This window comes from Neopsephotus bourkii, unplaced genomic scaffold (assembly GCF_033783945.1).
Source record: "Neopsephotus bourkii isolate Nb327-2 ecotype Australia unplaced genomic scaffold, CSIRO-AGI_Nbou_v1 NB_107, whole genome shotgun sequence".
In the NCBI taxonomy this organism is placed as follows: Eukaryota; Metazoa; Chordata; class Aves; order Psittaciformes; family Psittacidae; genus Neopsephotus; species Neopsephotus bourkii.
Window position 1 is genome coordinate 13092788 of NW_026900624.1, and position 27348 is coordinate 13120135.

At 45.5% G+C, this 27348-nt stretch overlaps 1 protein-coding gene and 1 pseudogene across 4 annotated transcripts in view; both read right to left on the reverse strand.

Annotated features, from left to right (window-relative positions):
- LOC133216744 (hydrocephalus-inducing protein homolog) overlaps window positions 1-27348 on the reverse strand; it is a 106511-nt gene that overhangs the window by 61515 nt on the left and 17648 nt on the right. For all 4 annotated transcript variants that reach the window (XR_009726718.1, XM_061361747.1, XM_061361725.1 and 1 more), the window contains exons 9-19: window positions 26838-27009; window positions 24124-24223; window positions 20162-20280; window positions 17978-18201; window positions 16867-16934; window positions 15150-15385; window positions 11173-11273; window positions 9811-9946; window positions 9193-9357; window positions 4152-4304; window positions 1895-2133 (exon numbers count right to left, since the gene is read on the reverse strand). Coding sequence is in view for 3 of the 4 variants with exons in the window: in XM_061361747.1 (XP_061217731.1) it covers window positions 1895-2133; window positions 4152-4304; window positions 9193-9357; window positions 9811-9946; window positions 11173-11273; window positions 15150-15385; window positions 16867-16934; window positions 17978-18201; window positions 20162-20280; window positions 24124-24223; window positions 26838-27009 (1713 nt within the window). In the remaining variant the exon portion in view is untranslated. The remainder of the gene's footprint in view (window positions 1-1894; window positions 2134-4151; window positions 4305-9192; window positions 9358-9810; window positions 9947-11172; window positions 11274-15149; window positions 15386-16866; window positions 16935-17977; window positions 18202-20161; window positions 20281-24123; window positions 24224-26837; window positions 27010-27348) is intronic.
- LOC133213845 (endoplasmic reticulum resident protein 44-like) lies at window positions 17031-17594 on the reverse strand (annotated as a pseudogene).

Sequence of the window (27348 nt, forward strand, 5' to 3'; positions counted from 1 at the left end):
TGTTAAAACATGACGTGTACAAGATTAGTATGGAATGGTTTATGTTTTGGACAGCAACAGATGAAAGCTTGCAGAACCTTTGGGTAGCTGCAGGATTTGTGGCTCTGTGAAAGCTCAATTCACCTGGATCCCATCTCAGCTTGTCTGGTGGCAGTGGTTGCAATGGCAACAACTCCAACCCAAAGGCAAAGACGTGAAAGGGTGATGACACAAATCACACTGATGTCCCCTCCATCGTGTAGCTAGTTTGTGGCTGCATGGAGAACAGGACATGCTGGACAAGTAGCAACCCCCCTCAATGTGTCTGCTTAAGTGGACAGCATGTGGGTGCATATTTAAACCCCCAAAATCTATACTGAGTGCTTATGGTAGGATTAACCTGCTCTTTCTACCCCAAAATGTAGGTATCAAAGCACTACAGACCCTCTTTGCAGACAGAGAAAGGATCAGGCACCTCAAGAGGACTATTCTTCTTGTCCCAAGAGGTCTCCAACACAAGGCAAACAGCAATTTGAAAAAGCTTATTTTAGTCCCATTTTTAAGAATGGGCGTGGTTTCAGACACACACGTTGGGATGAGTGAATTCCTTCCTTCCAGCTCAGCTCTTTCAATTAATTTATCCTGCCCAAACACAGCAGACGTCTCCTCCTCTCCCTTTCAGAGCTGGTCCTGTACCCATGCTCATGTGACCATGCCTATGGCTGCCACTGTGGCAAGGGAAGCAGGCAGGAGAAACAAGGAAAGAGCCACTACATCTAATAAAGAGCAGCCCAGCAGGGTAGCCAGGGAAAATGAGTGAACAGAGGGATGATACATGGCAGAGACAAATTCTGCTGCTCCTCCAGGACTCCCGGGCAGAGGGTAGGTAAACCAGCACCATTAATTTAGTCAAGCAGATGCTAGTAAGCTACTGCCAAGGCTTTCCACTGTTATGATATTCTGTAGGGAATAGAAAAGCAAGCAACGTTATTGCAGAGAAGTATGTTCAGACTTGTAATGCAGCATCTTTCAGTTGGAGGCTTCCAGGATCTGCTGTTTTCATCCAAATCTCTGTTTGATAAAGTGAGGAAATAAATCATAGAATGGTGAGGCTTGGAAAGGACCTTAAGAACATCCAGTTCCACAACCCAGCCATGGGCAGGGACACCTCACACTAGACCATGTCACCCAAGGCTCTGCCCAACCTGGCCTAGAACACTGCCAGGGATGGAGCATTTACTACTTCTTTGGGCAGCCTGTTCCAGTGCCTCACCACTCTCACAGTAAAAAACTTCTTCCTTATACCTAACCTGAGCTTCCTCTGTTTAAATCTGAACCCTTTAACCCTTGTCCTATTGCTATTGTCCCTGATGAAGAGTTCCTCTCCAGCATCCTTTTAGGCCCCTTTCAGATACTGGAAGGCTGCTATGAGGTCACCACGCAGCTTCTCTTCTCCAGGCTGAACAGCCCCAACTTTCTCAGCCTGCCCTCATTTGGGAGGTGCTCCAGCCCCCTGATCACCTTTGTGGCCTCCTCTGGACTTGCTCCAACAGCTCCATGTCCTTTTTATGTTGAGGATACCAGAACTGCACACCATACACCAAGTGGGGACTCAAGAGAGCAGAGCAGAGGGACAGGATCACCTCCTCCAACCTGCTGGTCACACTCCTTTTGATGCAGCCTTGATGAAGCCCATGTAAGACAATTCAGTGACAATTTAGCAACTGGTTTCCATTTCAGTAGCTTTCGAGTGTATCTAGTCTTTCAAGTGGTCAAAAGTGTTTCTAAAGGAATCCCTGTGGCTTCAGTAAAATGGAGCCAGGACTTTGAGCACTGAAGAACTAATGTGAAGGACTGCAGCACAGCTCTTCTTTGCTGAGCCCATGGGGGAAGTAGGAGCCACGGAATACCCTACCTGAAGTGGGGTCCCAGGTTGAGCTCTGGAGCAAAGGGTTTGTCGGTGACAATCGTGGTGCCAATGCCAACAGCCTGGACAGGGACGACAGAGGTATGGCTGTTCTTTACAAACAGCTTCACTTCATCACTGAATTCCTCCGTGTCATTCAAGTTTGCTATGACAGCCACAGACACCACAGTCTCAGGGGGGATCACTCCGTTACTGGGTTCAATTCTCCAGCGTGAGCGTTTGTCAGCCTGTAAGACAAGCCAAATTATAATTTAGGATGGAAACCATGGACCCTGGTATCTAGGATGATTCAGGAAGAGGAAGGACTAAAGGCAGGAGAGTAAAACCCACAAAGGTTTAATTTCTCTGAACCTAAGCTGGTGTCTGGAAATAGGAAAAAGCAACTATGCAGGAACCTACTCAACCTGTATTTTACCCTCCCTTAACAGACTCACCTCATGAACCTAATTTTGCCCAACCGAAGGGATGCTCATCTGCAGGAGATGGTTATTCACCCTGCAGTCTCTCTTTTGGAGTGCATGCCAATGGAAACTTTCTCCTGTTTTCCCATCAATGGTGGCTAGGTTTGCATAAGGGCTCAAGGCCAGAGGAAGCCGGAACTGCTCAAATCCCACCTCAACAGCCACATGATTTGGGGGATACTGCTGACAGCCTGAAGAATAACTGCAAAACCAGTTGATCAAAACCCCAACACTAAAGTCTTCCTTCCCAAGAATTAGGTAGTGCTTCTCAACAGCCCCTGAAGGACTGAAGCACTCTGTTCCCACTGATCATCAGCTGCAGTGAGGCGCCCCAGTGCCCTCTGCTTTGGAAAATTCAGCTACAAATGTTTAGAGTAGGGCAGTAAAGCAATAAGCAGAAAGAGAACTGCAAGACATGCCCTGTGGGCATGGCCTGGGGTTCCCAAGCACTCTCTTCCTCTGGTTTCTCATGGACATCCTTCTATGGATGTGGCAATAAAGGTATTGGACCCCAAGCCCATCTGGTCTCGAACCAGTTCCTCTCCTATCCTTGTTCTATTTATTAGACTCAATATTTGCAGAAATTGCAGTGAAGCAGGATAGGATTTATTGCCAATCCCACACATGACGGCCCTGAAGCAATGGAGAGGCAGATGCACCCTGCAAGCCCTGCTGGGTAACTGCAGGCTGCCCAGGAGAAGAAGGGAAGGCACTACGCCAGGACAACAGTACTTAAAGAGCTCTGCAGGTCAGTACCTGGTTATGAGCATGCAAGCCTCATCATTTATACACCAGTACCACCCATCTGAGGTGACTTGCTCTCTGCAGAGATGGAAAGCGGAGTGAAAGAAAGCTGCCCTGAGAATCCCCACTTTGAGATTACATTTATCCCCCAAACAGCTGGAAAAGCAGCAGGAGGGAAATTCCGCCCCCTCCTCCTTGGCCCAGGAGGCTGAGCCTGTACTATTACTCACCACTCAATGCTTTATCCACAGACACAACCAAGTCCCCAGTACCAGGTCTGGGTTAACCAGCTCCAGAAGTTCAACCCACTCAGCATGGTAGAAGACAAAACCTCCTCTGCACCCTGTGCTGAGCCCTTCACAGATCCCCTCTCCAGCAGGGAGCACACCCCCTCCACGCCCAGCACGAGCCCTTCCTGGCTGCATCAGCCCTGCTCCTCATGCCAGAGGAGCAACCCATCCTCCTGCTGTGCAACCTGTCACACTATGCAGCCTCTATGAATTAAATAGTCTATTTCTGCAGCTAGATGCTCTGCAATTCTATGGAGCACACAGACTCTGTAGGTACGCAACCCCTTACAAGTCTATTTTTGTGCAACAATGCAGCTGGTTTGACCCCCAGTAGGTGTGAAACTCAGCTCACTGTGAACAGTTTGAGGACAGACCCCACACCTCAGTCTCTATCTAACAGCAGTTCAACACAAAGCAGATGCAGACATAACAGGGAAACCATAGGGAAATTCATGCCCCTTCAGGAGCAAAGAGCCACAGAGTTCTCTTGATCTCAGAGTTCCAAATAAAGGGAAAACTTGTAAAAATTATCCAGGATCATTTCTGCCCAAACATCTGTGTAAACTCTTTGTTTAACTGAGGGGTGCCCCAGCTAAAACAGCCCCCAAACCCAGGCTCCTCTTGCCACACTGTGATTGGATATCTTGCTTTCTCTCTCGGTGATGTGGAAAAGTTGCATATGAAAAAAAAAAGTCACAGGCTGATATGGACCAGACATTTTCATTGGAAAATAGTCCCACAGACACTTACCATCTTTGCTGAGAAGGGTGCAGGGATGACAGATTGATTGGAGAGGTGAAGGGTTTGGGAAGCATCTTGTAGAACTTGGATAGTGCCAAAATTTATCTTGCTCGGATGCACGTAGACAACTGGTCCTTCTCCAATGCTCACTAAATGGATTTTCTGCTCCAGGAAGCAGGTTGGAAAGAGAAAAAAAACATAGGGAAAGCTGTAAGGGTACACATAGACTGGGGAACAATTCTCACTGAAGTTTTCAGTGTTGTGAGGCTGAAACAGAAGGCCTGGAGCAAGTGTGGGATTTGGAGTGGTCCCATTTGAAAGCCACAAGCTCCTAGTTATCAGGGGATAAAGAAACCTCATTTCCCATGCATGCTTCTTCACACCTCCATGCTGTTAGCTCTCCTTCCCCTACATTATGCCCTCTCCTGCTCCTTTTATTGCTCAGTCTGGCCCCAAACCACACTCCCAGATTACTGCTACTGCACAGCCATGCTGCACAGGAAATTCTTTAGCATTCTCATAGCTACATCTGTGAAAATCAGCACAAGTCAGAAGCAAAGCTGGCTCTTCAGAGTAGAGATCATGCAAGTTAGTTGCCTGATTTGTGCTTATGCACATTTCTGGTATCGTGGGCTGCATCAAAAGGAGCATGACCAGCAGGTCGAAGGAGGTGATCTTGCCCCTTTACTCTACTCTCATGAGACCTCACTTGGAGTATTGTGTGCAGTTCTGGTGTCCTCAACAGAAAAAAGGACATGGAACTGTTGGAACAAGTCCAGAGGAGGGCCACAAGGATGATCAGGGGACTGGAGCACCTCCCATATGAAGATAGGCTGAGAAAATTGGGGCTGTTCAGCCTGGAGAAGAGAAGGCTGCGTGGAGACCTCATAGCAGCCTTCCAGTATCTGAAGGGGGCCTATAAGGGTGCTGGGGAAGGACTCTCCATTAGGGCCTGTAGTGATAGGACAAGGGGTAATGGGTTAAAACTTAAACAGGGGAAGTTTAGATTGGATATAAGGAAGAAGTTTTTTCCTGTTAGGGTGGTGAGGCACTGGAATGGGTTGCCCAGGGAAGTTGTGAATGCTCCATCCCTGGCAGTGTTCAAGGTCAGGTTGGACAGAGCCTTAGGTGACACGGTTTAGTGTGAGGTGTCCCTGCCTATGGCAGGGGGGGTGGAACTAGATGATCTTAAGGTCCTTTGCAACCCTAACTATTCTATGATTCTATATGAAAACCAGGTATTAATTATTAATTGCACTGTTCAAACAGTATTTTTTTCTATTGAGAGTGTCTGAGACCCAAAAGTTTGTTCTTGCAGAACTACTGCAGACTATTGGGGGAGGAATGTGGATCACTTTGCTAAACCACCTTCTCACAGCACTAAAACCAATGAGAATTTATCCAGTCTTGCTGGTTTCACCAGTTCCAAACATACCAACTCTTAAACAGGATCTGAACACATCTGAAAAGATGCTGTTGATTCACTGGAGGCATGGGGTATGATATAACCATGGAAGAAGCCAGCCTCCATGATGTAAAACTTTTAATGACATCTGACTCAAGGAAATGGCATTGACAGCTGTCAGAACCACTAGTCCAATTCAACCAGCAGGAGCAGCTTCCAGAAATGCTCATCTCGTGACAGGACACTAATAGGTGCAAGGACGGACCAAAAATCATGTATCAAGGCTGGTACCTCAACAATAAGGAACTGAAGCCATGCATGATGATAAACCTTTCACGCCTCCGTGAGAAGGGCAGTACAGTTAGCTGTGATGCTGCCCAAAGCTCCTGGGAAAGAGAAGCCAGAGGGAGGAGCTGTGCCTTGCCAGCCAGCTTCACTTCCAGGCAACAGCAGAGAAGGAGGAATAAAGGCAGGGCAGGAGCCTTTGGAGATGAGCAGGATAACGTTTGGAGGATGCTCATGCCAGATGGCTTCAAGTAGAGTGTATACTACCATAATATATCCTCACCTAGGAAAAGGCTCATTAAGAACCCCAAACCTTTATCTACAGTCTTCTTAAAAGGGACAAGGAAAAATCTGTTGAAGAGCATTACAGCAATGTGACACACAAGGAAAGACAGTAAAGGAGACAGCAACTTTGCCCAAGCCCAAGCAGCACTGCTGGCTTTGTTGACTGGTATGTAACCCCACTTTTGATCATTAAAGAATGAAGAGCATCTGCCCCTGGCAGCTGTGGTTTGAGTGACCATTTATTCTGGTAGCAGCCAGCTGCCAAATCTCCTGTCTGTGGCACATGAGGCTGCTTTGCCACCAGTAAAGCTAGGGTTGGGTTTTAGCAGTTCCTTAATGCAGATGACAAAGAACAAATTGAATCTGTCATGCAGTCACCTGCAAACAAAATACAAGGCAACAGACCCCAAGGAGGGACTCTACACAGCCCAGATGAAAGATCTACATCATATTTCATTTAAAACAGTGCAAAGACTTTATATCAGTGCTAGACAGCATAAAGAGCAAGCGAGTCCAGAGGAGGCCACAAAGATGCTCTGAGGGCTAGAAAACCTCTCCTATGAAGACAGGCTGAGAGAGCTAGCTTTGTTCAGCCTGGAGAAGAGAAGGCTCTGAGGAGGCCTTCCAATACCTAAAGGGGCCAACAAGAAAGCTGGAGAGGAGCTTTGTACAGAGGTATGCTGTGACTGGACAAGGCATAATGGATTTAAACTGATTGAGGGTAGATTTAGATTAGATATCATTTTCCCTGTGAGGATGGTGAGGCTGCCCAGAGAAGCTGTGGCTGCCCCATCCCTGGCAGTGTGCAAGGCCAGGCTGGATGGGGCTTGGAGCAACCTGTTCTAGTGGAAGGTGTCCCTGCGTGTGGCAGGGGGGCTAGAAATGGATGAGATTTAAGGTCCCTTCCAACCCAAACCCTTTTAGGATTCTATAATATTTTATTGGAATAAATGGCAGCCATCCCCCTGAAGTCAGATTTGCATCAGATAATCCATATGGTTAGGACCAGTCACCAGTGCTGGATGCAGAACAAGATGGGCAGCTGTTCTGCTAGGCCAGAGAGCTTTGGATAAGCCAGCTACTTGCACTCAATCTATAAGACAGACCTATAGAAAATGCAGATTATCTACCCTGACACCTAGAAACTCCTACCTGTGTAGGCAGCTTACCCAGCAAACTTTGTAGCAGCAGCAACCAAGCATGAGCGTGCTCACTGAACATCGACTGAACAGGCACACAGAGTCACTCAGTTGTACACTGGTCATTTCTTTAGGGACAGCTAAAATTTCCCAGTTGAAATGCTCACCCTGCAGGCATGTTCATCTCCCCCCCAAAAAAAACCCCAAACCAACATGTAAAGTAAACTTTAAAACTATAAATTGTTAGCCCAAGGCTAAGAGTTTTGTGAGAAGCTCTCTACTGTCTCTCTACACTCTCATCCCCTCTACTCCACTCTCGTGAGACCCCGCTTGGAGCACTGTGCAGTTCTGGTGTCCTCAACATAAGAAGGACATGGAGCTGTTGGAGCAAGTCCAGAGGAGGCCACAAGGATGATAAGGGGCTGGAGCACCTCCCGTATGAAGACAGGCTGAGAAAGTTGGCGCTGTTCAGCCTGGAGAAGAGAAGCTGCAGGAGACCTCATAGCAGCCTTCCAGTATCTGAAGGGGCCTATAGGGATGCTAGAGAGGAACTCTTCATCAGGAAATACAGTGATAGGACAAGGGGCAATGGGTTCACACTTAAACAGAGGGAAGTTCATGTTAGATATACGGAAGAAGTTCGTTACTGTGAGGGTGGTGAGGCACTGGAACAGGCTGCCCAAAGAAGTAGTAAATGCTCCATCCCTGGCAGTGTTCTAGGCCAGGTTGGACAGAGCCTTGGGTTTAGTGTGAGGTGTCCCTGCTCATGGAAGGGTGTTTGGAACTAGATGCTCTTAAGGTCCTTTCTAACCCTAACCATTCTGTGATTCTATGAAATATGTAGTTAAAAAGCAAGCTCACAGTTAAAAAACTGGTTATTCTAGTGGGGAGAAACCCTCCTCCCCAAGGCAAATATGCCTTATATTTATGAGCAATTCTTGTCAAACTTCAGACCTTCCTTCATGGCCTTCTTGTTGACTTATTTACATACACATCCGCAATAGCCTGGGTGGAGACATTCAGTGGCACCCAGGGGATCTAGCAGCATCATTTCCATTAATTTTAATAAAAGTTTAAATCCATGCAACTACTTTCAAAATGTCAGCCTTCTTTTCTGTTACAGAAAACTTAATGTTCCTAGGAATTCTCTTCCATGCTCAGAGAGACAGGATATTTTAAAACAGCTGCTTCAAAAGTTAATATAATTTTAAATTGAAGTTTAATTAAATTTGTTCTCAGTTCCAGCTAGATGGAGCCAGGACACTACAGACACTATTCTCTTGCCTACATTCTGTCGTCATTGCTGTTGTTGCATATGTCTGAATGCAAACAACATCTTTCAGGAGGCTTCAGCACAGAAACACTTTGTCTCATCTATTTCCACACTTGGTGGAAAAAACAAAGCCTCTGTGCTCCAGATGCAAGTGGTGTGCATGTCTTTTGCTGGGGCTTTTTGTAAAGGGATATGATGGACAAATAGTTCTCAGATATGATGGACCTGGCTTTCAGAAAAGCTTAAATCATTCTTTGGACAGAACATCACTTTGGCACAGTTTCTAATAAAAAGTTTGCTGTAGCAGGGTTTAGGGGTGTCCCTGTGTGCTCCTGAAAAGTTCTAATGAAGCAGCAGCTGCTGTTCAGCTGTAACACAGCAGAGTATAAGACCCAAGGGTTATTCTGGGTTTCAGACTGGGCTTGTTATGTCATCTCACATATCCATAATTAAATGCTGTGTCAGACACTTAGATTACCACCTAAGAGGATACCATCCTTCCTCTTCTGTAGGCATTAGTTGCTGCTTATGCCATGAATCCCTTTTTTCCTTGTCCATACCAGTCACATTATGACAAATTCTTGGTTTCCCTGGAAGAATCCCTGCACACTTTATGCTCCACCATGATGAGCCACACAATGGCACATCTTCCCTAGCACTCACCAGTGGGGCACCTTTGCTCCCAAACACCACAACATGAGCAACAGTGTCCTGCTGTCCAGTCATTTGAGCTTCCAGTGTGAATGGGATCTCCACTGAGCTGTGAGGCTGGATAATTCCACATGGCATGGAGCTGGAGTACCATACAGCAGCGGTATCCTTACGTTCCTATGAAGAATAGAATCAAATACAACTTCAGACAGACATTTGAGGAAACTTTTCAAGTCTTTAAAATCTACCACAATGGCAACTCACACACGTTTTCAAAAATCCCTAGGAGAAAGCTTCTGCACAACACAAGATGCAAGACTTGTATGGGCTCAGCATCCTCAGCAGGTCCAAAAGCTGCTGCATCCACAAACACCCACTGCTGTGCTGGCAGTCTCTTTGAAGCAGCTTTGCACAACTCTCCAAGTTCTCCTGCATGAAAGCACCCCCAAAACTAGAATATGAACTGCTTCCTAAAGAGTTTAAACTGCTTCCTGAAGTTTATGTTCAGGTTGGTTCCTGTTCTCAGCAAACCTTTAGGTCTGACTATAAATCAGCACGGTCTTAACAACCCTTTTTTCCTAATAAACCCTTGATAACACTTGAGGGCAGGAGGTGGATGGAATGCCAAACCTGAGGAAGAACCCCATAGCAGCCTGGAAGGTCACTGTCATTCACAAGGGTCAGCATCTGCTGATAAGGGAATTTTAGAAAGCACCGTCCAAACGTCATGACAGGGTCAAGCACTCGCAGCGGAGGAACTATACATCTAGGGAAAGAGACAACCAAAAGGCAATTAGATACTGAGAAAAAGTAGAATTTGTTTACCCCACGAAAAGCACGAAATAGAGCATAACACAGTTGTCACTGTCAAACATTTAATACCCCTACAGCCATAAATGGCCTTTAACTTCTTTTTACCCAACAACCTCTTGCAAAGGAAGGGCAGAACCTGGGACTCAGCACTGTAAAGGCTGACAAGCACCCAGTAGAGCATGGTGCTTTGCCCCAGATAGGCTTTGCCCTTCCTTTGCCCCAGGAGCTTGCAAGGACCTTCCCAATAGTCTCAGGAGCAGCACTCACCAGGGCTCAAGGAACACCAGACTCTAGTGTCTCAGTGAAAACGACCCACTCCTCTGCCACCCTGCCTGAAAACCCAGTTATTTGCCCCAGTGTCAGAAGGCATGGGTCATCACCTGTCTTACACAGTGGGTGTTCACCCTCTCCCAGTCCCTATACCTACATTGCTCCTTTACTCCATGGGTCCATACACTGTCTGTTCCCGTTTGCACTTGTTTTACAGAAATGCAGCCCAGGCACTGACTGGATGACTCTGCCTGGGAGAGGGAACAGCACCAGTGAACGGCACCCCTCTTGTAATCAAACTGACACTCACTGCAGCACAACAGGCTTGAATCTGGCTGCAGCAAAAACAACTTTCAGCTTAAGTCATAGAACATTAATGCTCAAAAGAATCAGAGGGAAACAGAGAAACATGAGCTCACCTTCCATATCAAGGACCCTTTTCCCCTTCATAAGATCTCACCTTTACTTTTCCCTCACCAGACCTGTCGTAAGCCCCTTTCCCATTTGCACATGCCTTCATTAACTGAACCAGACATGAGCTTTCAGCAAGCTGCTCTCTGTGGCCCAAACCGATGTTGCATTTTGGTTGCAATCCAGTACAAGTCCAGCATTTGAAGGAAGAAGGAGGGGTGGCTCTTTGGAAATGGTACACTTCAAGAACCAAAACTCCAGGCTAATAAATAATATAATCACTATTCCCCTTCAGAGAAAGGCTCATTGCTGTACTTGCCCTCTAAGCACGTGGGCTGCTTTCAGTGCACTACTGTTCTCCTGTCTAGCTGGGCAGAAGTAGCTCACTAAGCAATGCTTCTCATTTGGAGCTGAAGCCAGCAAGCCATGTGCGAGGCAGTGTGCTGGAGTCAGATGCATGAGGAAAGATGAGGAAAGCTGCAAGGAAAGCACTGGTACCTGGCTGTGAGGAGCAGAGCCAACACCTCCTTGCCAACACCATCCACATCTACCACCAGTGCCAGCTGGTATCTCTTCACAGTGTTGGAACACAGGGTGACCTGGTGGAAGACAAGAGCATCAAATATTTCATCACTCCCAAAAGGCATAGGCCATGTGTGGTATCCTCCAGTTCTCATTCCACACTAAGGAAAGGGAGGATTTCTTGGATATTAGGGAGATTAGACATCAGGAAGGAGTTCATCCCTGTGAGGGTGACGAGATACTGGTACAGGTTGCCCAGAGAAGTTGTGGCTGCCTCATCACTGGCAGTATTCGGGGCCGGGTTGGATGAGACTTAGAACAACCTGATCTAGTGGAAGGTGTCCCTGCCTGCGGTGGTGGTGGTGGGGAGGGGTGGGATTAGATGATTTTCCAACCCTTACAGTCTAAAAAGGCCCCTTCCAACCCAAACCAGTCTATGATTCCATGATTTTGTCTTAATTCTTCTGTTGGTCCACATGTAGAGTACAGTCTCTGTGAGTAACAAAAGTCTTCTGACAATGTCTGAATAGTTAAATAAACCTTGCAGTTATCAGGGCATACATAAGCTAAATTAAAGCACAATTAGAATAAGGCTCTATTCATCACTGTATTAAAATTAGGAGACCAATTTTTGATTTCAGCTACAATAGCATCATGGCTTGACTTCGCGAACGAAGATTTGGGAAGGGCTTTTACCCACGCTTACTACAAGCGCGCTGATGACTAAGAAGGCCAATATGGGATAGGCAAATCCGGCTACAAAAAGCACAGCAGAAGGTCTCCTTGGGTGGAACAGGTGGGACACGATTCTTCCTGCGTTGTCTTTTCTCCTCAAGACTAGTTCTTCGTGAGCACTCAAAGGAGTCAGCGGCATTATGTATGGTGTGCCTCCAAGTCTCCCGATTGGAGGCCAAGGTGGACCACTGATGGTAGTCAATATGGCCAAGGCTAAGGTATTGTTTCAGGGAGTCCTTATATCTCTTCTTTGGGGCACCTCTCTTGCGGCTACCGGTGGCAAGTTCACCGTAAAACACGATCTTGGGGAGGCAGTGATCCTTCATTCTAGAGACGTGCCCTGCCCAGCGCAGCTGCAATTTCAGCAATATGGCCTCGATGCTGGTGACCCCTGCCTGTTCGAGGACAGTGACATTAGACACATAGTCAGTCCAATGGATGTTTAGAATTGTACGGAGGCAGCGCTGATGAAAGCGTTCCAGGAGTCGCAGGTGATGACGGTAGATGACCCATGATTCAGACCCATATAAAAGAGTAGACAATACAATGGCTCTGTAGACACTAATCTTTGTACTTTTCTTCAGGTGTTTATTACACCAGACTCTTTTGTGGAGTTTTCCAAAGGCTGTATATGCCTTTGCTATTCTGTTGTCTATCTCTTTGTCGATTGTGGCATCCGAGGAAATGATGCTTCCCAGATAGCTGAACTGCTGAACTGTCTTAAGGTCTGACTCACCGATGGTAATATGGGGATGGCGATGATCTTCTTGGGGTGCAGGTTGGTAGAGGACTACTGTCTTATTCAAGCTGACTTCCAGCCCAAAAACCTCAGCCGCCTCCGCAAAGCAAGATGCTAAACGCTGCAGAGCTGCTTCTGTGTGGGCAACAAGGGCGGCATCATCAGCAAAGAGCAGTTCACGGACAAGATGGTTTAGGGTCTTAGTGTGGGCCTTCAGTCGCCTTATATTGAATAGGCTACCATCGGTACGATATCAAATATAAATGCCGTCTTGTTCGTCGAGGTCTGCTGTAGACCTTTGGAGCATCATGCTAAAGAAGATTGTGAATAAGGTCAGTGCGAGAACGCAACCTTGTTTCACACCATTGGTTATTGGGAAAGGCTCAGAGAGTGCATCACCATACCTGACTTGGCCTTGCTGATCCTCATGTAACAGAATAATCATTTTGAGGAACTTGGGGGGACAACCTAATCGTTCTAAGATCAGCCACAAGCCTTTCCTGCTCACAGTGTCAAAAGCTTTGGTGAGGTCAACGAAAGTTACGTATAACCCCTTATTCTGTTCTCTACACTTTCCTTGCAATTGTCTGAGAACAAATACCATGTCTGTGGTACTTCTATTAGCCCTGAAACCAGACTGACTTTCAGGTAGAAGTTCTTCTGCGATAGCAGGTACTAGTCTGTTCAATAGTATTCTTGCAAGAATTTTTCCATCAATGGAGAGCAGAGTTATACCACGGTAGTTTGAGCAGTCTGACTTTACACCTTTTTTCTTATACAGAGTGACGATGATTGCATCACGAAAGTCTGACGGTATTTTGCCTTGTTCCCAACAGCACACAACTAGCTCACGAAATTTAGTGTGAAGTGCTTGGCCTCCATGCTTCCATATTTCAGGTGGGACTCCGTCAACCCCAGCTGCCTTGCCAGTTTTCACCTGCTGTATGGCCTTAAGAGTCTCCCCCATGGTAGAGGCTAAATCCAATTCGTTTTTCACCGGATGTTGCAGAATGTGCTGGATTCCTTCGCCTTGGACTACAGGATTTGCACTAAAGAGGGTTTGAAAATGTTCAGACCAACGATTCAGGATGGAGGTTTTATCTGTAAGAAACGTTTGGCCATCTGCACCAAGTAAGGGGCTTTGAACCTGGAATGTGGGTCCATACACTGCCTTCAGAGCCTCATAGAATCCTCTGTGGTCACCCAAATCTGCACATAGTTGAGTCTTTTCTGCTAGGTTGACCCACCACTTGTTCTGGATGTCTCTAAGTTTCTGTTGGAGTTTGCTACATGCAAGACGAAAGGCTGCTTTTCTTACATGGCAGAGTGGCTGAGCGAGGTGTGCTTGATGAGCAGATCTCTTTTTTGTCAGCAATTCCTGGACCTCCTGGTTGCTATCGTCAAACCAGTCTTTGTTTTTCTTTGAGGAGAACCCAATGGATTCTACGGAGGACTGCAGGATGCTGTTTTTGATATGTTGCCAAAGCGCTTCAGGAGAAGAATCTATAAGTTGGTCTTCAAGCCTAGTTTGAAGGTTAGCCTGAAAGCTGTCCCTCACTGCAGCTATTTGAAGATTATCAACATTGAGCCTCCTCCTTGGAATGCCACCCCTCTTAGGTTTGGGCTTGAAGTGGAAATTAAGTTTGCAACGCACAAGGCGGTGATCTGTTTGGCATTCTGCACTAGGCATCACTCTGGTCTGGCAGACATCACGAATATTTCTCTGGCGCACTAAAACATAGTCAATATGGTGCCAATGTTTAGATCGAGGATGCATCCAGGTTGTCTTCGAGCTGTCTTTCTGCTGGAAGACAGTGTTGGTGATGGTAAGCTGTTGCTCTGCACAGAACTCTAGTAAGAGATGACCGTTATCATTGCAGCTGCCAACACCGTGCTTGCCTAGTACTCCTTTCCAGACTTCAAAGTTCTTTCCTACTTGGGTGTACAATAGCATAAGTCCAGGGGAAATCTATGGACTTTTAACAGAATGAGTTGAACTTTACAGTGGGAACCTGAAGGCAAAATGTGGCCCAGCAGATGTTGTGCAGTTCATGGCTGCCAGAGCTTTTTCAGTCCCCACTGGAGATCACTGCAGTGAATACAACTCATTCTGCTCAACAGGAGACAAGGAACAAGACTGGAAAGAAAAGCCAACTGCATTATACAATACTCTTTAACAGCTGCCTTTTGTTCTCATCCTTCCTCTGCCCATTTTAAATCAAAGAAACCACTCTAAGCAGCTCTCAAAACCACATGAATGACTTATCTACTTGACCATATGGTACATAATCTTGATTATGATTTTGGAAACAAAATGGTGCTCCTTCAGTTAAGTCTCAGAGCAACCCAGCTAACAAAAGCCTAACACTAGTGCAAGTACCTTACATTATGCTCAAAGCTAGCAGTGCTGAAGCCTGCTCACACATCAGTGAAGCTTCAGCTCACCTCTAAAGCACTTACAGCTGGACTTGCCCCATACCTGGATATCCAGGTGTCCACAGGCACGGACAGTCCCTCTGCAGGGCCTGATGGTAAATTCTGTTGGCTTGACATGACCTTGGACTCCCCTTCTCCAGGATGGACAAGCGTTCTCTGACACCTTGTCAAAACTGGTCACACTGGGCTCTCCCAGTCCATCCCCAGGAATGCGAAGGTTGAAGGTCATGGGCACCAAGGAGGTGTTAGTGAGGCGACATGACAAGGTGCGAGGAAAGCCTAGGAAAATTACACAAGTATGAATTTATGCACCAATTACTCCTTGATTACTGGTGTGAATATCCTGTTATAATAAAACTGTGTTTGGAGTTCAGTTATTTTCAATCTGAATTACAGCTAATTGAGAAGCTCAGTGAGGAATTAATCAAGTAAGTTCCTTTTATGCTGATCACAGAGGTTGCTTCCTTGGAAATGCCCACTCTTAGCGATGCTGAGCATCAGAAGTTTCTCTCTAACTGTAAGGAGCTCTCTCACCTGCCCCCAGACCAGCACCATTTATTTCTCACTCATGAGTGGGACTTCAGATAGACCATTTACTCTGAAAATTCAACCCGTAAAAGTTCTCTGTTAACTCCACAAACATTCACAGTTTTCAGTAGATAAAAGCAATACATTGTCATTGAGGAGAAGCTACAGTAGAAGAAAGGAAGGAGGGAACTGAGAACTGCAGAAAGATGCAAAGCACTCAGAAACAGATTCTCTAGTCAGGATCCTTAAGGCTTCTCCTGCATGAAAAGGAAACACAGACTCCACAATCACGAATGAGACCCAAGCCACCAGATGCAGACAACAGTCAGCAGCAGTTGCAAAAAATACAATAGGTGCCTTTAGCTGAGAAGGCCTTATTAATGAAATCAGATTAAATAGGATGACTCTCCTATTACATGACCACATTTCTGCCTGGTGCATTTCTTGTGTTTTAGCTATTCAAAAGGAAAAAAAGAAGTGACAAAGTGGTGATGTGGGGATGCTGCTTAGAAAAGTTAGTAAGTTTTCTTTAGAAGTCCATGGACAGCATGAAAACAGAGGTGTCCTGGGCACAGAATGAAATTGGCCCTTTGATCTATCCACAATTGATTTCACATTTAAAATTCAGACCATCTCAGTAAAAAGCCCTTTGTGAGACTGATATAGAATACCAGAATGTGAATTTCAATGGAGATGCTCTACGTGTGCACCCACTGGCCCTGCCATCAGAGCTGGGCTTTTGGTGGGGAAGGAGGAGCCAAGTTTCTGAGGACATCGGTGCCTGATGCAGAGCTGTTGTTTGGGCATATTACCTGGGAGGTGATAACAAAGTGCCCTCATACCACTAATTAACTTATCACACTAAAGGTCAGGTGGGTAAATGGTGCTCTTGCCTTACAACAGGAACATTTACCCAGAGCAGTTACAAACTAGTAGATGGCTTAAACTCCCTTCTCCTGTGGTCCCATCCTCAGGATCCTTCTGGGACAAGGACCTTCACAATGATTCTGCTTCCAGGGTCTGGGAGGCTGGGGCTGAACTGACTGTGAGGGACACCACACATGATGATCTCATGATGGCAAAACACTGCCTAGGGAACCAGCAGCCCTGGTTTTAACATCCTAAAGGCTGCTACAGAGGAACATAAGTGACAGATGTTCCTATGTTGAAGGGCTCCATTTTGGTAATGCACAGCCTTCTTGATGTACGGTCCAAGCCCAGAGCACACTCACCAAAGGAGACATCACCAAAGCAGAGGAAAGGTACATCGAAATGAAATGTCGGTCCAATGACACAGCCCCTGTGAGGACAAAGGCAGAGGAGCTATTGGCTTGATTATAAAGAGAACTGCAAATCCTTCAGCTTTTGTTACTGCTCCAATGGGTAAAAGCTGGTCTCAGAAGCACAGTGCACATTTATGTTGTGTCCATGCATAAATCAAATCAAAATTGGTTGGTGAGCCTAAATACGCTGTACCTCGAGTGTTTTCCCCTTGTGGCTTGCTGGATACATTGGCTCTGCTAAATCTCTCTGCTTTTGAAATAGCTTCAAAGGCAGACAGGAATACACAAGCATCATGCAAAATATTTGCCAGTCTTTCAAAGGTTCTGTAATAGTCAGTCCTTTTGCTTAAAGTATCCAACAATATTTCTTCTGCTGCAATCAAAAGAACTGATCTCTTCCAAATCCTGGACCTCCCAAACAGCATTACAAGAATAACCTGCTGCCTGACAGGATCTGCTATTGCTGTCACAGATCTCTGGCCCTGTATTCTCTCTCTACCATCATTCCATTCCAGAAGAGTTTCAGAGCTGGGTATCTGCTTATCTCGTATCTCTGAGCTATATCCTAATGATGATCACATTCTAGCAAACGCCACTTGATTCTTATCTGGATATTCCTACTTAATTAAGTCAGAAGTGTCCTCAAAAATAGGATGCAGCATTTGGCTGAAATGGCAGCAATCAGCATAAAAATTTACTAAAGCAACATCTGCATCACATAAAACGTCATCTGTATTTCCACCACCTAGACTTGTCATTTCAGTTCTTATCTGGTGAGACCACACCTGCAGAGAGTGGTCCAGCTACTTCATGATTCCCCCTTGCAAACAATTACGTTTCATTTCCGCTGCAGTTGCAAGGAGTCAAGGTCTGGCAGGAGTCAAGGTCAGGCAGAAGTCAAGGTTAAAAAGCTTTGGCTCTTAGTGTGGGGATGCTAGGATCAGAGCCAAGACTTAAGACCTTAGCATATCCTTCTTTTTCTCTGCTCCATTGTAAAAGGAGGTAGGTGGGAGATCATTAGCTACAAACGTGACCACCAAGCTCTTATAACCCTCCTCACCTGATAGTCAAGGCCACAGGCTCAGGGGATCTGTCTATGCTGAACATGAATTCCTCCGTGAACTGCCCCAGGATAGTGGGTCTGAAGGAGATCCGGATGACTTGGTATCCCCCCAGCAAAACGATGCCCTCCTGTGGGGTAAAAGTGAAGCAGGAGCCCAGAGCTGTAGCTGGAAGGACCAAGCTGAAGGGAGCATCGATGGCTCCTTTGTTAAGTAGGATTGCCTGCAGCACCAAGGAAACAAAATGGAATTACATGAGGAGAAGGCTGATTTATTTTCTAATTAAATAATTTGTTTTCTAATTAAACAATTAATATCTGTAGAAGACAGAAGATGCTGTGTGCTGCTACTTGACAGAAGCCAAAGAAAATACAATATGACAAGTTCTGCCTTTGGGTTTTTTCAGTGATAAGTTCACATAAACAGAATCACTCTGGGTTTATTCCACTGACACAAAGTAGTCCACTTTTGACTTGCAGTGCAGAGGAACTTTTCAGCATCACCAAGTTGATATAGACCCATCTCTAAGAGCCGTAAAGGGCAGTTGCATCATTACTAGTGAATCATCACATAACTGCTTCTGCTCTAGACAAGTCCCAGACCTGTCACGTTCAGCATCCATTGCAGCAAGCAAGTTTACTGCATGCAGAAGACACCTTAGGATACACTATAAACAACTTCAGAAGCACTCCCCTATTCTGCTGCCGTATATAATTTAGGTTTATTTTATTTTTTTATTTTGATATGGTATTTTCTTAGTCCCTGCTTAAGCAGACATGTGAAGAGAGGACAAGAGTGAGGTGTACAGTAGCTTCACCTATTTACAAATTCACTGTTACTCAGAAGAAAAAGCAAACTTGGAACCCAGCCAAGTTGAGAAATCAACTGCCTCAAACAAGTAACACAGTTCCACAGCATTTGTTGACATTCATTTGCTGAGAAACACCCACACCTGTCTGTTGAGCACCAGCATGAGCATACTGCCCTTCACCAACAAACCTACCCAAAGCAAAGCTGTTCTGATTGCTGCAGGGTGAAATCCTGACATCCTTGCACCTACTTATTTTCTTTTCTTTTTTTCACCTAATTTTTGTCCTTGCAAAACCTGTCAGAAAAATTGAGTCAGAAGCAGAGAGACGTCCCCCTTTTTTTTTATTTTTGTGAATATTTACATATTCAAACTCTGCAATGGTAACTTGAAAATTATTTTCTCCTCTCATGTGCTTTATACCTTAATTACAAATTGCATTTCGGGATCCTATGCCAGGATGAAGTTTACCTCCAGTCTCACTGCATAGTACAGCTATAACAATATAATCTAATTATTCACATTGTCTCAAGTAATGGAAATAATAAATTCATGTAGAGAGAATCAATAAAGTATCGGCATTAAAAATGCAAAGAGAACACAGTATTTTGGTAAAAAAACACCATAATGTGTCCTTCCCTGCCACAGTCAAGCTTTTGAAAATGTGGCATGATGCACTGCATTATCCTCTACCTCTCTGAGTTGCTCTATGCCATTTATTTTTGCAGAAGACTTGATGCTGTTGAGGATGGGAGAAGGCAAATATGTAGAAGATTCCTTTGCTTCATTTCCAGAAATGCTTTGCTCTTTATAGAGGCAGCAATGCACCAAGTCTGAAGCATGGCAAAAGACTGGTCAGCAAGGGAAAGCACTCCCAGTTTCTTTGCAAGGGACAGCTCTGAGCTGGACAGCTTTCCTCCGACTCCCAGGAATCAGTGGGACACATTTAATTGAAAACCATTTGCAATGGACTCAAGTTCAAACACAGTAAATTTGTTCCAGCAGCTTTTTAACAGCCAGAATACAAAGGTACACACAAGGCTGAAAAAAAAATCTAAATACTTAACTTTCTGACCCAGTGTGGCTTTCATGTATCAAGTTCGGTTGGTTGTTTTTTTGCATTAAGCCTCCCAGCTGATCTCAAAGGAAGCTTGCCGAAAAGCAGGGATTAGGGTTTCATGAATAACATACACACCTTTCAGAGCTCATCAAAAGTATCTAGACTCTGTGATACCCCCCAGATTTGACTATTAAGTCAAATATTCCCTGCTCACAACTGCCAGAGTTGCCAGAAATCCTGCAGGTCTATGAGGATCACTGCTGCCCCAGGAACCATCAGGATCCACCCCAACCCCTGCAAACCCCTACTGCTCACCTCATAGCTGAGGGCTGAGCCAACAAAAACCTGCCCGATGTCCAGCAGGTCAAAGTTGAAGCGGAGCTGGGGTCCAATGCCTTCCCCACTGATGCACAGAGGCAGCCTTGTCTCACGGCCTGGGGAGAGAGAACCCTTTCAGTATAATTCCCTCCATGTCCTGGGTTCAGCATTAGCAGTCATTTTTTCTCCTTCTTAGTTGGTGCAGTGCTGTGGTTTTGACTTTCAGCCTGGGAACAGCACTGATAACACCAATGTTTTCAATTGCTGCTTAGTAATGTTTAGTCTGACCAAGGACTTTGTGAGTCTCATGCTCTGCCAGGGAGGAGGGGAAGCCAGGAGAAAGCAGAGACAGGACACCTGACCCAAACTGACCAAAGAGGTATTCCATACCACAGCACATCATGCCCACTATATAATCTGGGGGCAGTTACCCAGAAGGGTTAGATCACTGCTCGGGTCAGGCTGTGTATCGGTCGGCAGGTGGTGAGCGACTGTATTCTCTTCCCTTGCTATTTCCCTTATCATCATTATTGTTCGTGTTAGCAGTAGTGGTTTGTGTTATACCATAGCTACTGGGCTGTTCTTATCTCAACCCACAGGTTTTACATTCTTTCAATTCTCCTCCACATCCCTTCAGAAGCAGGGGGAGAAAGCAGGGGTGGGAGTGAGAGAGAGGCTGCATAGTTCTGAGTTACGGCTGGACTTAAACCTTGACAGTTCTTTCTGGCGCCCAGTGTGGGGCACGAAGGGTTGAGATAACGACAGCTCTGACTGGAGCGTGTCTAATCACATTTGTGATAAGCATTTATTGTTTTGGATTAATAGTCACTCATCACAATGCTGATTTATTGGCTCTCAAAGTTGTTGCTTTTGATCTCACAGTTCCAGCATGTTGTACCTTACATCCGGTATTTGTTGTGTTAGTGTTTATCAGCTGAGGGCCTTGGCTAAGGTTCTTGTTTCATTGTACTTTATGGTAATGACTTGTAATACAATAGAATCATTGATCATGAACTGATCTGGCTTGTATTCCCAGTGTGGTCACCACCTCTGTACTTTGGGAGGTATAGAATAGAAGTGTATATCAATTACACATTTTTTCCAGGTTGCCACAGCGCTAGGCCAGCTCAAGATGCTGAAAGATGCCTTGGGGCTGGTTTCTCATTTCTAACCAGTCCCTTGGGCTGGTTTGTAATTTAGTTATTGGTTTGCACCCTGAAAATGTGATGTCAAGTTTAAAACAAGATCTCTGAATCTCTTTCCATGACTTCCATGAGCTTTGACATCCATTCATGAAGGCACAAAGCTCAGGAAACAGAACTGAAGGTAAGAATCTGCTGTTTGTATTGATGCAATCAGAGACAACAGCACAGGAGTCAAAAAGCATGAGCCCAAGCAAGGTGAAGCCCCCTGCTAACAGCGACACACACATCTTAGCCAATGCTTGTGCCTAACAGACAGCTCCATATTGGGGTACCCCAGGGCTCACATCCTGCAGCAGTGCCTAAATAAGAAAGGGCTTTATGATCTCCAGAGAGAAGAAGCACTCACCTATCCATTCAAGACACCAAGACCTCACCTTTGTAAAGAAACCTGAAAGCATGCTCATCAGTTTTGGAAAACCACCCTCCTCACTACTGAGATCAGGTAGGCCATAAAAGTACTGCTAACATGAACATCCCTTGTTGAAAGGCAACCAAGACCGCAAGGTTTATAGCTACACTCCAAGATGCTAATTTTCTTCTCTGAGTCTGCTAAGATGACATATAGTGCAGGACCTTTAAGTCTGAAGGCTGCTCTGAACCACTGCAGAAGCCTGAAGAGTCTCAATCCTAAACTCAGATTTTGGCTAGGGTCTCCCTGCCATCCCATTCTACTCTGCATGAAAAGCAAGTAGCACAAGGAGGAGAAGAAAGCCCTTAACTTGTATATACCCTTCACTGTAGCTTTTCTGCAAAGATATCCTCCCATCCTTCAAGCTCCTTTTGTGCAATGCTTGTAATTAACAGAATATCAGTGAATTAAGGTTGATTTTTTCTTTTTTTAATCTGCTGCAGTTATTCCAGAATGTCCCAAATGAGTAAGTAAAGTCTCTTATTGCAAAGAGCAGCCCACGTGTGATAACATGGTGAACACATCACAATCTGAAAACAATTCTCCTGGAACAGCCTTTGCAATGATTTCTGATTTCAATCTTGCAATCCTGAAATGAGAATGTTTGATAATGTCCAAAGCCAGGAAGGAAAGGCAACGTGGCTTTTGTGCATTGCAGCAATTTGTAAGTGGATCCAGTCAAAGGCCACCTGAAAGCAGAGATGATTCTATGTTTCACAGCTCAGGCATTAATTAGAGGGCTGTGTATTTGTTTCACAGACAGCATAAAATGGGCAGTGTTGGGTGCTCACTGTCAAAGGATTTCCCTATCTTGCATCACGTGTGGCTTAATTTTCATTAAAAACTCTAGGTATAAACCACCAAAGGTTTAGGAAATGGCAAAGATTTCTGAGTGACAAGATTTTGTCCATGATCATGCTGATCAAAAAATCAGTGGCAGCGTTTCCCCATTCTGCAGTAAGTCCTCAGCCTCTCCAGAAGGTTCATCGAAAACCATCCTTTCTTCTACCCCTACACTAATCCTGGAAGTGCCCAACAGCACAGGACTTAGTTGCCAAATCCCTTAACTCCTGCTGCTTTTTGACACTCCTCTTCTTGTTCACAGAACGTGACTGGTTTTGAACATGATTCCCATCTGACCCTGTTAATAAATGTAGATCCACTATGTACATGATGCAGGACATCAGAAGGTAAAGGAGTGATCATCATTTGGGATTTTGCTTCTCCCTGCAAGAGTGGCTTAGAAATGGGTTTTGGAAGAAATCAGATGTAACCCAAAACATTTCCATATGCAGAAAAACTTAAAAAAAAAAATTTAAAAAAATTAGGTTTTTGAAGCCCCTACCATGTGCTTCCTTCCAGGTCCTACAGTTTTATTTGCATGAATAACTAAGAAAGCAAATTCTAAGCTGAAATATCTGCAAGAGCAAATTTCAAACCTCTTCAAACCAGCTTTGCATTTGCACCCTCCAGGAAAGGAGACTGGTCAGTGGAGGACCACAGGCCTTGCACCCTTTCCTCTTTAATAGCAAAACCAAAATATTCCCTGGATTTGACAGTCATCTCCCACTCCTGAAAAACACCTTAAGCAGCAACATGCAGAGATGGAGAGGAAGGACAAGGTAACCTGAATCACGCAGCCTGCCACAAACGTCCCCCACCCTGTGCTAGCACAGCAAAGCAATTACCTCTGTAAGAGCAGAGGTGGTACAAACTCAGGCAGCTCAGTGATAACTGCTCCCAGAAGACCTGACAGCACTTCTGTAAGACAGGGCAATCATAAAGCAGTATGTCTAGCAGACTGCTCACCCTGCTGAGCACAGCAACTCCCATGCAGGGAGAGAAGCACATACTGGCCAGGAGTGGTCCTTCTGCAAACTCCCTGCAGTCAACAGGGCTCAGTCACCCGCAGTCTGGCAGCGTGTGGGTAGCGGGAGGGGACCCAGGCTCAGGCAGCACATTTTATCTCAGCTCCAGCCACCTAAGGAGTCTGACAGTGCATCCATGGAATGCTCATCTTGGAGGGAAATGTTCTACAGAGGCATAGTGCTCTTTTACTAAAAACTGCTCTCCTTTGTAGCTCTCTGGCCTTTACAGACATATCTCTGCAGAAGAAATGCTGGCAAACCCATGGCATGAAAGCTTATCCCTTCACTGCTTTGACTCTTCTGGGATCAGTGATCCAGTGCCAGGCATCCTGAACCTGGCCTGGGACAGGAGAGGACAGTGGGCACGTGCCAGCACTGCCCTGCTCACCACTCCAGCAATTACATGAGAACTGAGTGGACTGGAAGAGTGGTTTTGCCTTCACTGTGGGTAACAGGAGCAGGAGAAAGGAGCTGTACCTGAGATGTCACAGTAGACTCTTTCTTGATAGACTTTGGCTTCTTGGGGCTTAAAGATCACCTTGATTTCAGCTGAAGAATTTGGCCAGACATCTCCTTCCTGAAACAGAAGGAGACAGCAAACCATTTATCTTCAAAAGTCGCATTTCTTGTTTTCAAGCAGAGCCCTGTAAGCTTTGAGAGCATCAACGAAGAGCAAGAAGCAAGCAATACTCATTGACAAAAACTGTGAGAGAGCTTGGAAGCTGCTGCAAAAATACCTTTCTAAGTCCCTTACCTTTACTCCCACCTGGTAGAGGCATTGTGTTAAATTAGGGCTAGACAGAAGCAACCAAATTGGCTCACACTCTAACAAATGAATCAGGATTTCTTTTGAGGTACCAGATGCTCTATGGAAAAGGTATCTCTCTTCTGCAAACTTCCCCTTGTATCTCTGTATCACTATGGCTACACAAACATTTTTACTCAGATCAGAAGAGATTTAGCAAATCAGATGGGTTTTTCCATTCTTGGTTATGAAGGTGCTGTCTCTTGTACTTTTCACCTTTCCATGTGTATAAGTATTTAGTGTACTGTGGTGAGTCAGGGTGCTCAGCACCTTGCAGAACAAACCCTCCTGCTTGAAGACCAAGGGAGAATAGACTCCTTGCCACTGAGGGCTGCTTCTGCCCTGCAGCTGGAGTGGGCAGGCAGCACAGGCTCTTCCAGCTGATGGACAATCAGAGGAAGGAGTAGAGGGCCTGTTTCTCTCTGCAAGGTGCACACATTCCTGTTTCCCTGAGCACAGGCTCAAACAAGAAGAGATGAGATTTGCTTTCAGCTCCATACCTCTTTCAACCAGCAAGCTCTTTCCCTTGTCATGCTCTTACTCAGGGATCCAAGTCTGGGCTGTGCTACCAGTGCCTGCAACTGTCTGCTGCTTCTTCAGGGTCTTATCCCAAAGAGTCCTGGCACTGGCACTCAGTCCCAGGGAGCCTTGTCTCACATTCTGGAGGCATCCCTTGTTTCTAAAGGCTCTCACTTCTTGCAACTAGTTTAAACAAAGTCACCACTTACGTTCATTCAGCCCTTAGCATTGCAAATGTCTGTTGACATAAATATATGCACTTCTGACAACTGTAAGAATACTCTAGAAGAAGATGAAAAGAACAGAGTTATTTTTCTGTCTGCAAAGTGTGGCTTTGATTCTGCTTGCTGTTGGGTATCCTCCATACTTAGTCCAAAAGCCTCAAAATGACTGGAGCCTCCAGCACTCCTGCAGCATAAATATTAAATAACTATAGTACTTCCCATCAACTTAGCACTTATAATTCAAAGGACAGCCCCCACAAAAATGAAAGGGCTATAACATGGTGAGTTCTTGGGCTGCAGCTGCAAGTAATATCCTAATGCACAGCCTACTGGAAGTCAAAGAACAGAGGGAATAATAGGTAAAGAAAACCATTCCAAACACCAACAAACCAACAATAGGAAAAAGAAATCTGAAAGGATAAAGTCAATTGGATTCTTCTCAAAACCTATGGCAAACACCTTTGTCAGATCAAACGTATTTCATATTTCTATCCAGCAAGCAACTGGCTGAGATGAAGCCTCACATGACAACACACTTGCATGAGGAAGCAAACTGGGGACCTCAGCCTGCAACCCACAGTCATATGGGTCAACAGAGGGGTGAAACTGCGGTTATGCCAACATTGGTGGCTCTCAGCCTTACTCTTCCTTGGAAAAAAATGAATGAGTTTCACCTACTTTAAAAGAAATAAGAGTTTGGTATTATTGTAGGGTTTTACTCCAATATGAGAAGGGATGTTGCACTGCTCAGACAGAAGGCATCCTTCATTTCAGACCATGCAAATACTCAGAATGAGAGCACTGGCTGATTGAAGGACAATGGGGTTTTGCTTGCCTCAACAGAAAAGTAAAATCTTTCCTGTGCCTATATGCAGTAGAACTCAAAAAGTCCATTTAAACCTGCCAGCCTTGTGTACAGGCTCACAGGTGACACTGGAAGGGAGATTCAAGCACATGTAGGGGGCCTACAAGCAAGCTAGAGAGGAACTTTTTATGAGGATGAGTAGTGGTAAGACAAGGGGGGAATGGCTTTAAGCTGACAGAGGAGGTATTTAGATTACATATCAGAAAAAATATTCTTCACTATGAGGGTAGTGAGACACTGGCAAGGGTTGCCCAGAGAAGCTGTGGCTGCCCTGTCCCTGGCAGTGTTCAAGGCCAAGTTGGATGGGGCTTGGAGCAACCTGGTCTAGAGAAAGGTGTCCCTGCCCATAGCAGGGGGTTGGAAATGGGTAAGCTTTAAGGTCCCTTCCAACCCAAACCTTTTTAGGATTCTGTGATTCAGACATGGTATAAATCCAGGTTATATGAAGGGATTAGTATTTCCATGATTAAACTTGTGCTGAATTTGGTCTCCTTTCCTCAGAAGCCATTTCATTCTTCGGGTCACCATGTGAACTGAGAGTGCTCTAATATCCCTAGTTAATCCCCACATGCTACGTGTAAGGTTGTGCCCTTACCTATAATAATCAATACTTCTGAACACTGTAAGAACACCCAGTAAGTGCCCTTAATGTATAGCAGTAGTAGCAGAGCTCAGCTTTCGGCAGGCTTTTGCTGCCTGTCAGGAGCTAGCTGCTCAGAAGTGCTTTCTGCAACAAGCTCTCTCAGCCAGTGAAGGTTTGTGCTCAGATATTGCTTACCACTGGCTCAATGGTGAAAACATCATCGGAGGAAAGCATGGAGTCTTCCTGAACCTTCGTCACCTGGTTCTCAAAGGTGCGGATGAGAAGAGAAAGGCGCTCTTGGAGAGGGGGGTCCACCCCACCCTCCCTGCGAGCACAATCCATCCTGTCCTCTTCCCGCTTCTGTAGCCTGCAGCTACAGGGACAGACAAACCAAGCAGGAAAATGAGTAAGCAACATACTTGCAGAGACTGTCCTATACATGCAGGAGCAGCAAAACACTCGGGGAAGAACAGCAGCAGCTCAGCAAGTGGCTGACTGCAAGCCACAGGCTCCTAAATGGATCTGATTATTACCAGTCATTTTCTAGCAGAGCAGGTAGTTTTACTCCACACTTACAAGCTAAGAAGAGGTTTCTGAAAGCTAGCAGCCCTCAAGAGAGCCTCCTGGTTCAAACTCACTGGCCCAGCCAATAGTGATTTCACCAACAACCTCAGCTGGTTTTTCCTACCATAGGGCTAATGTGGGG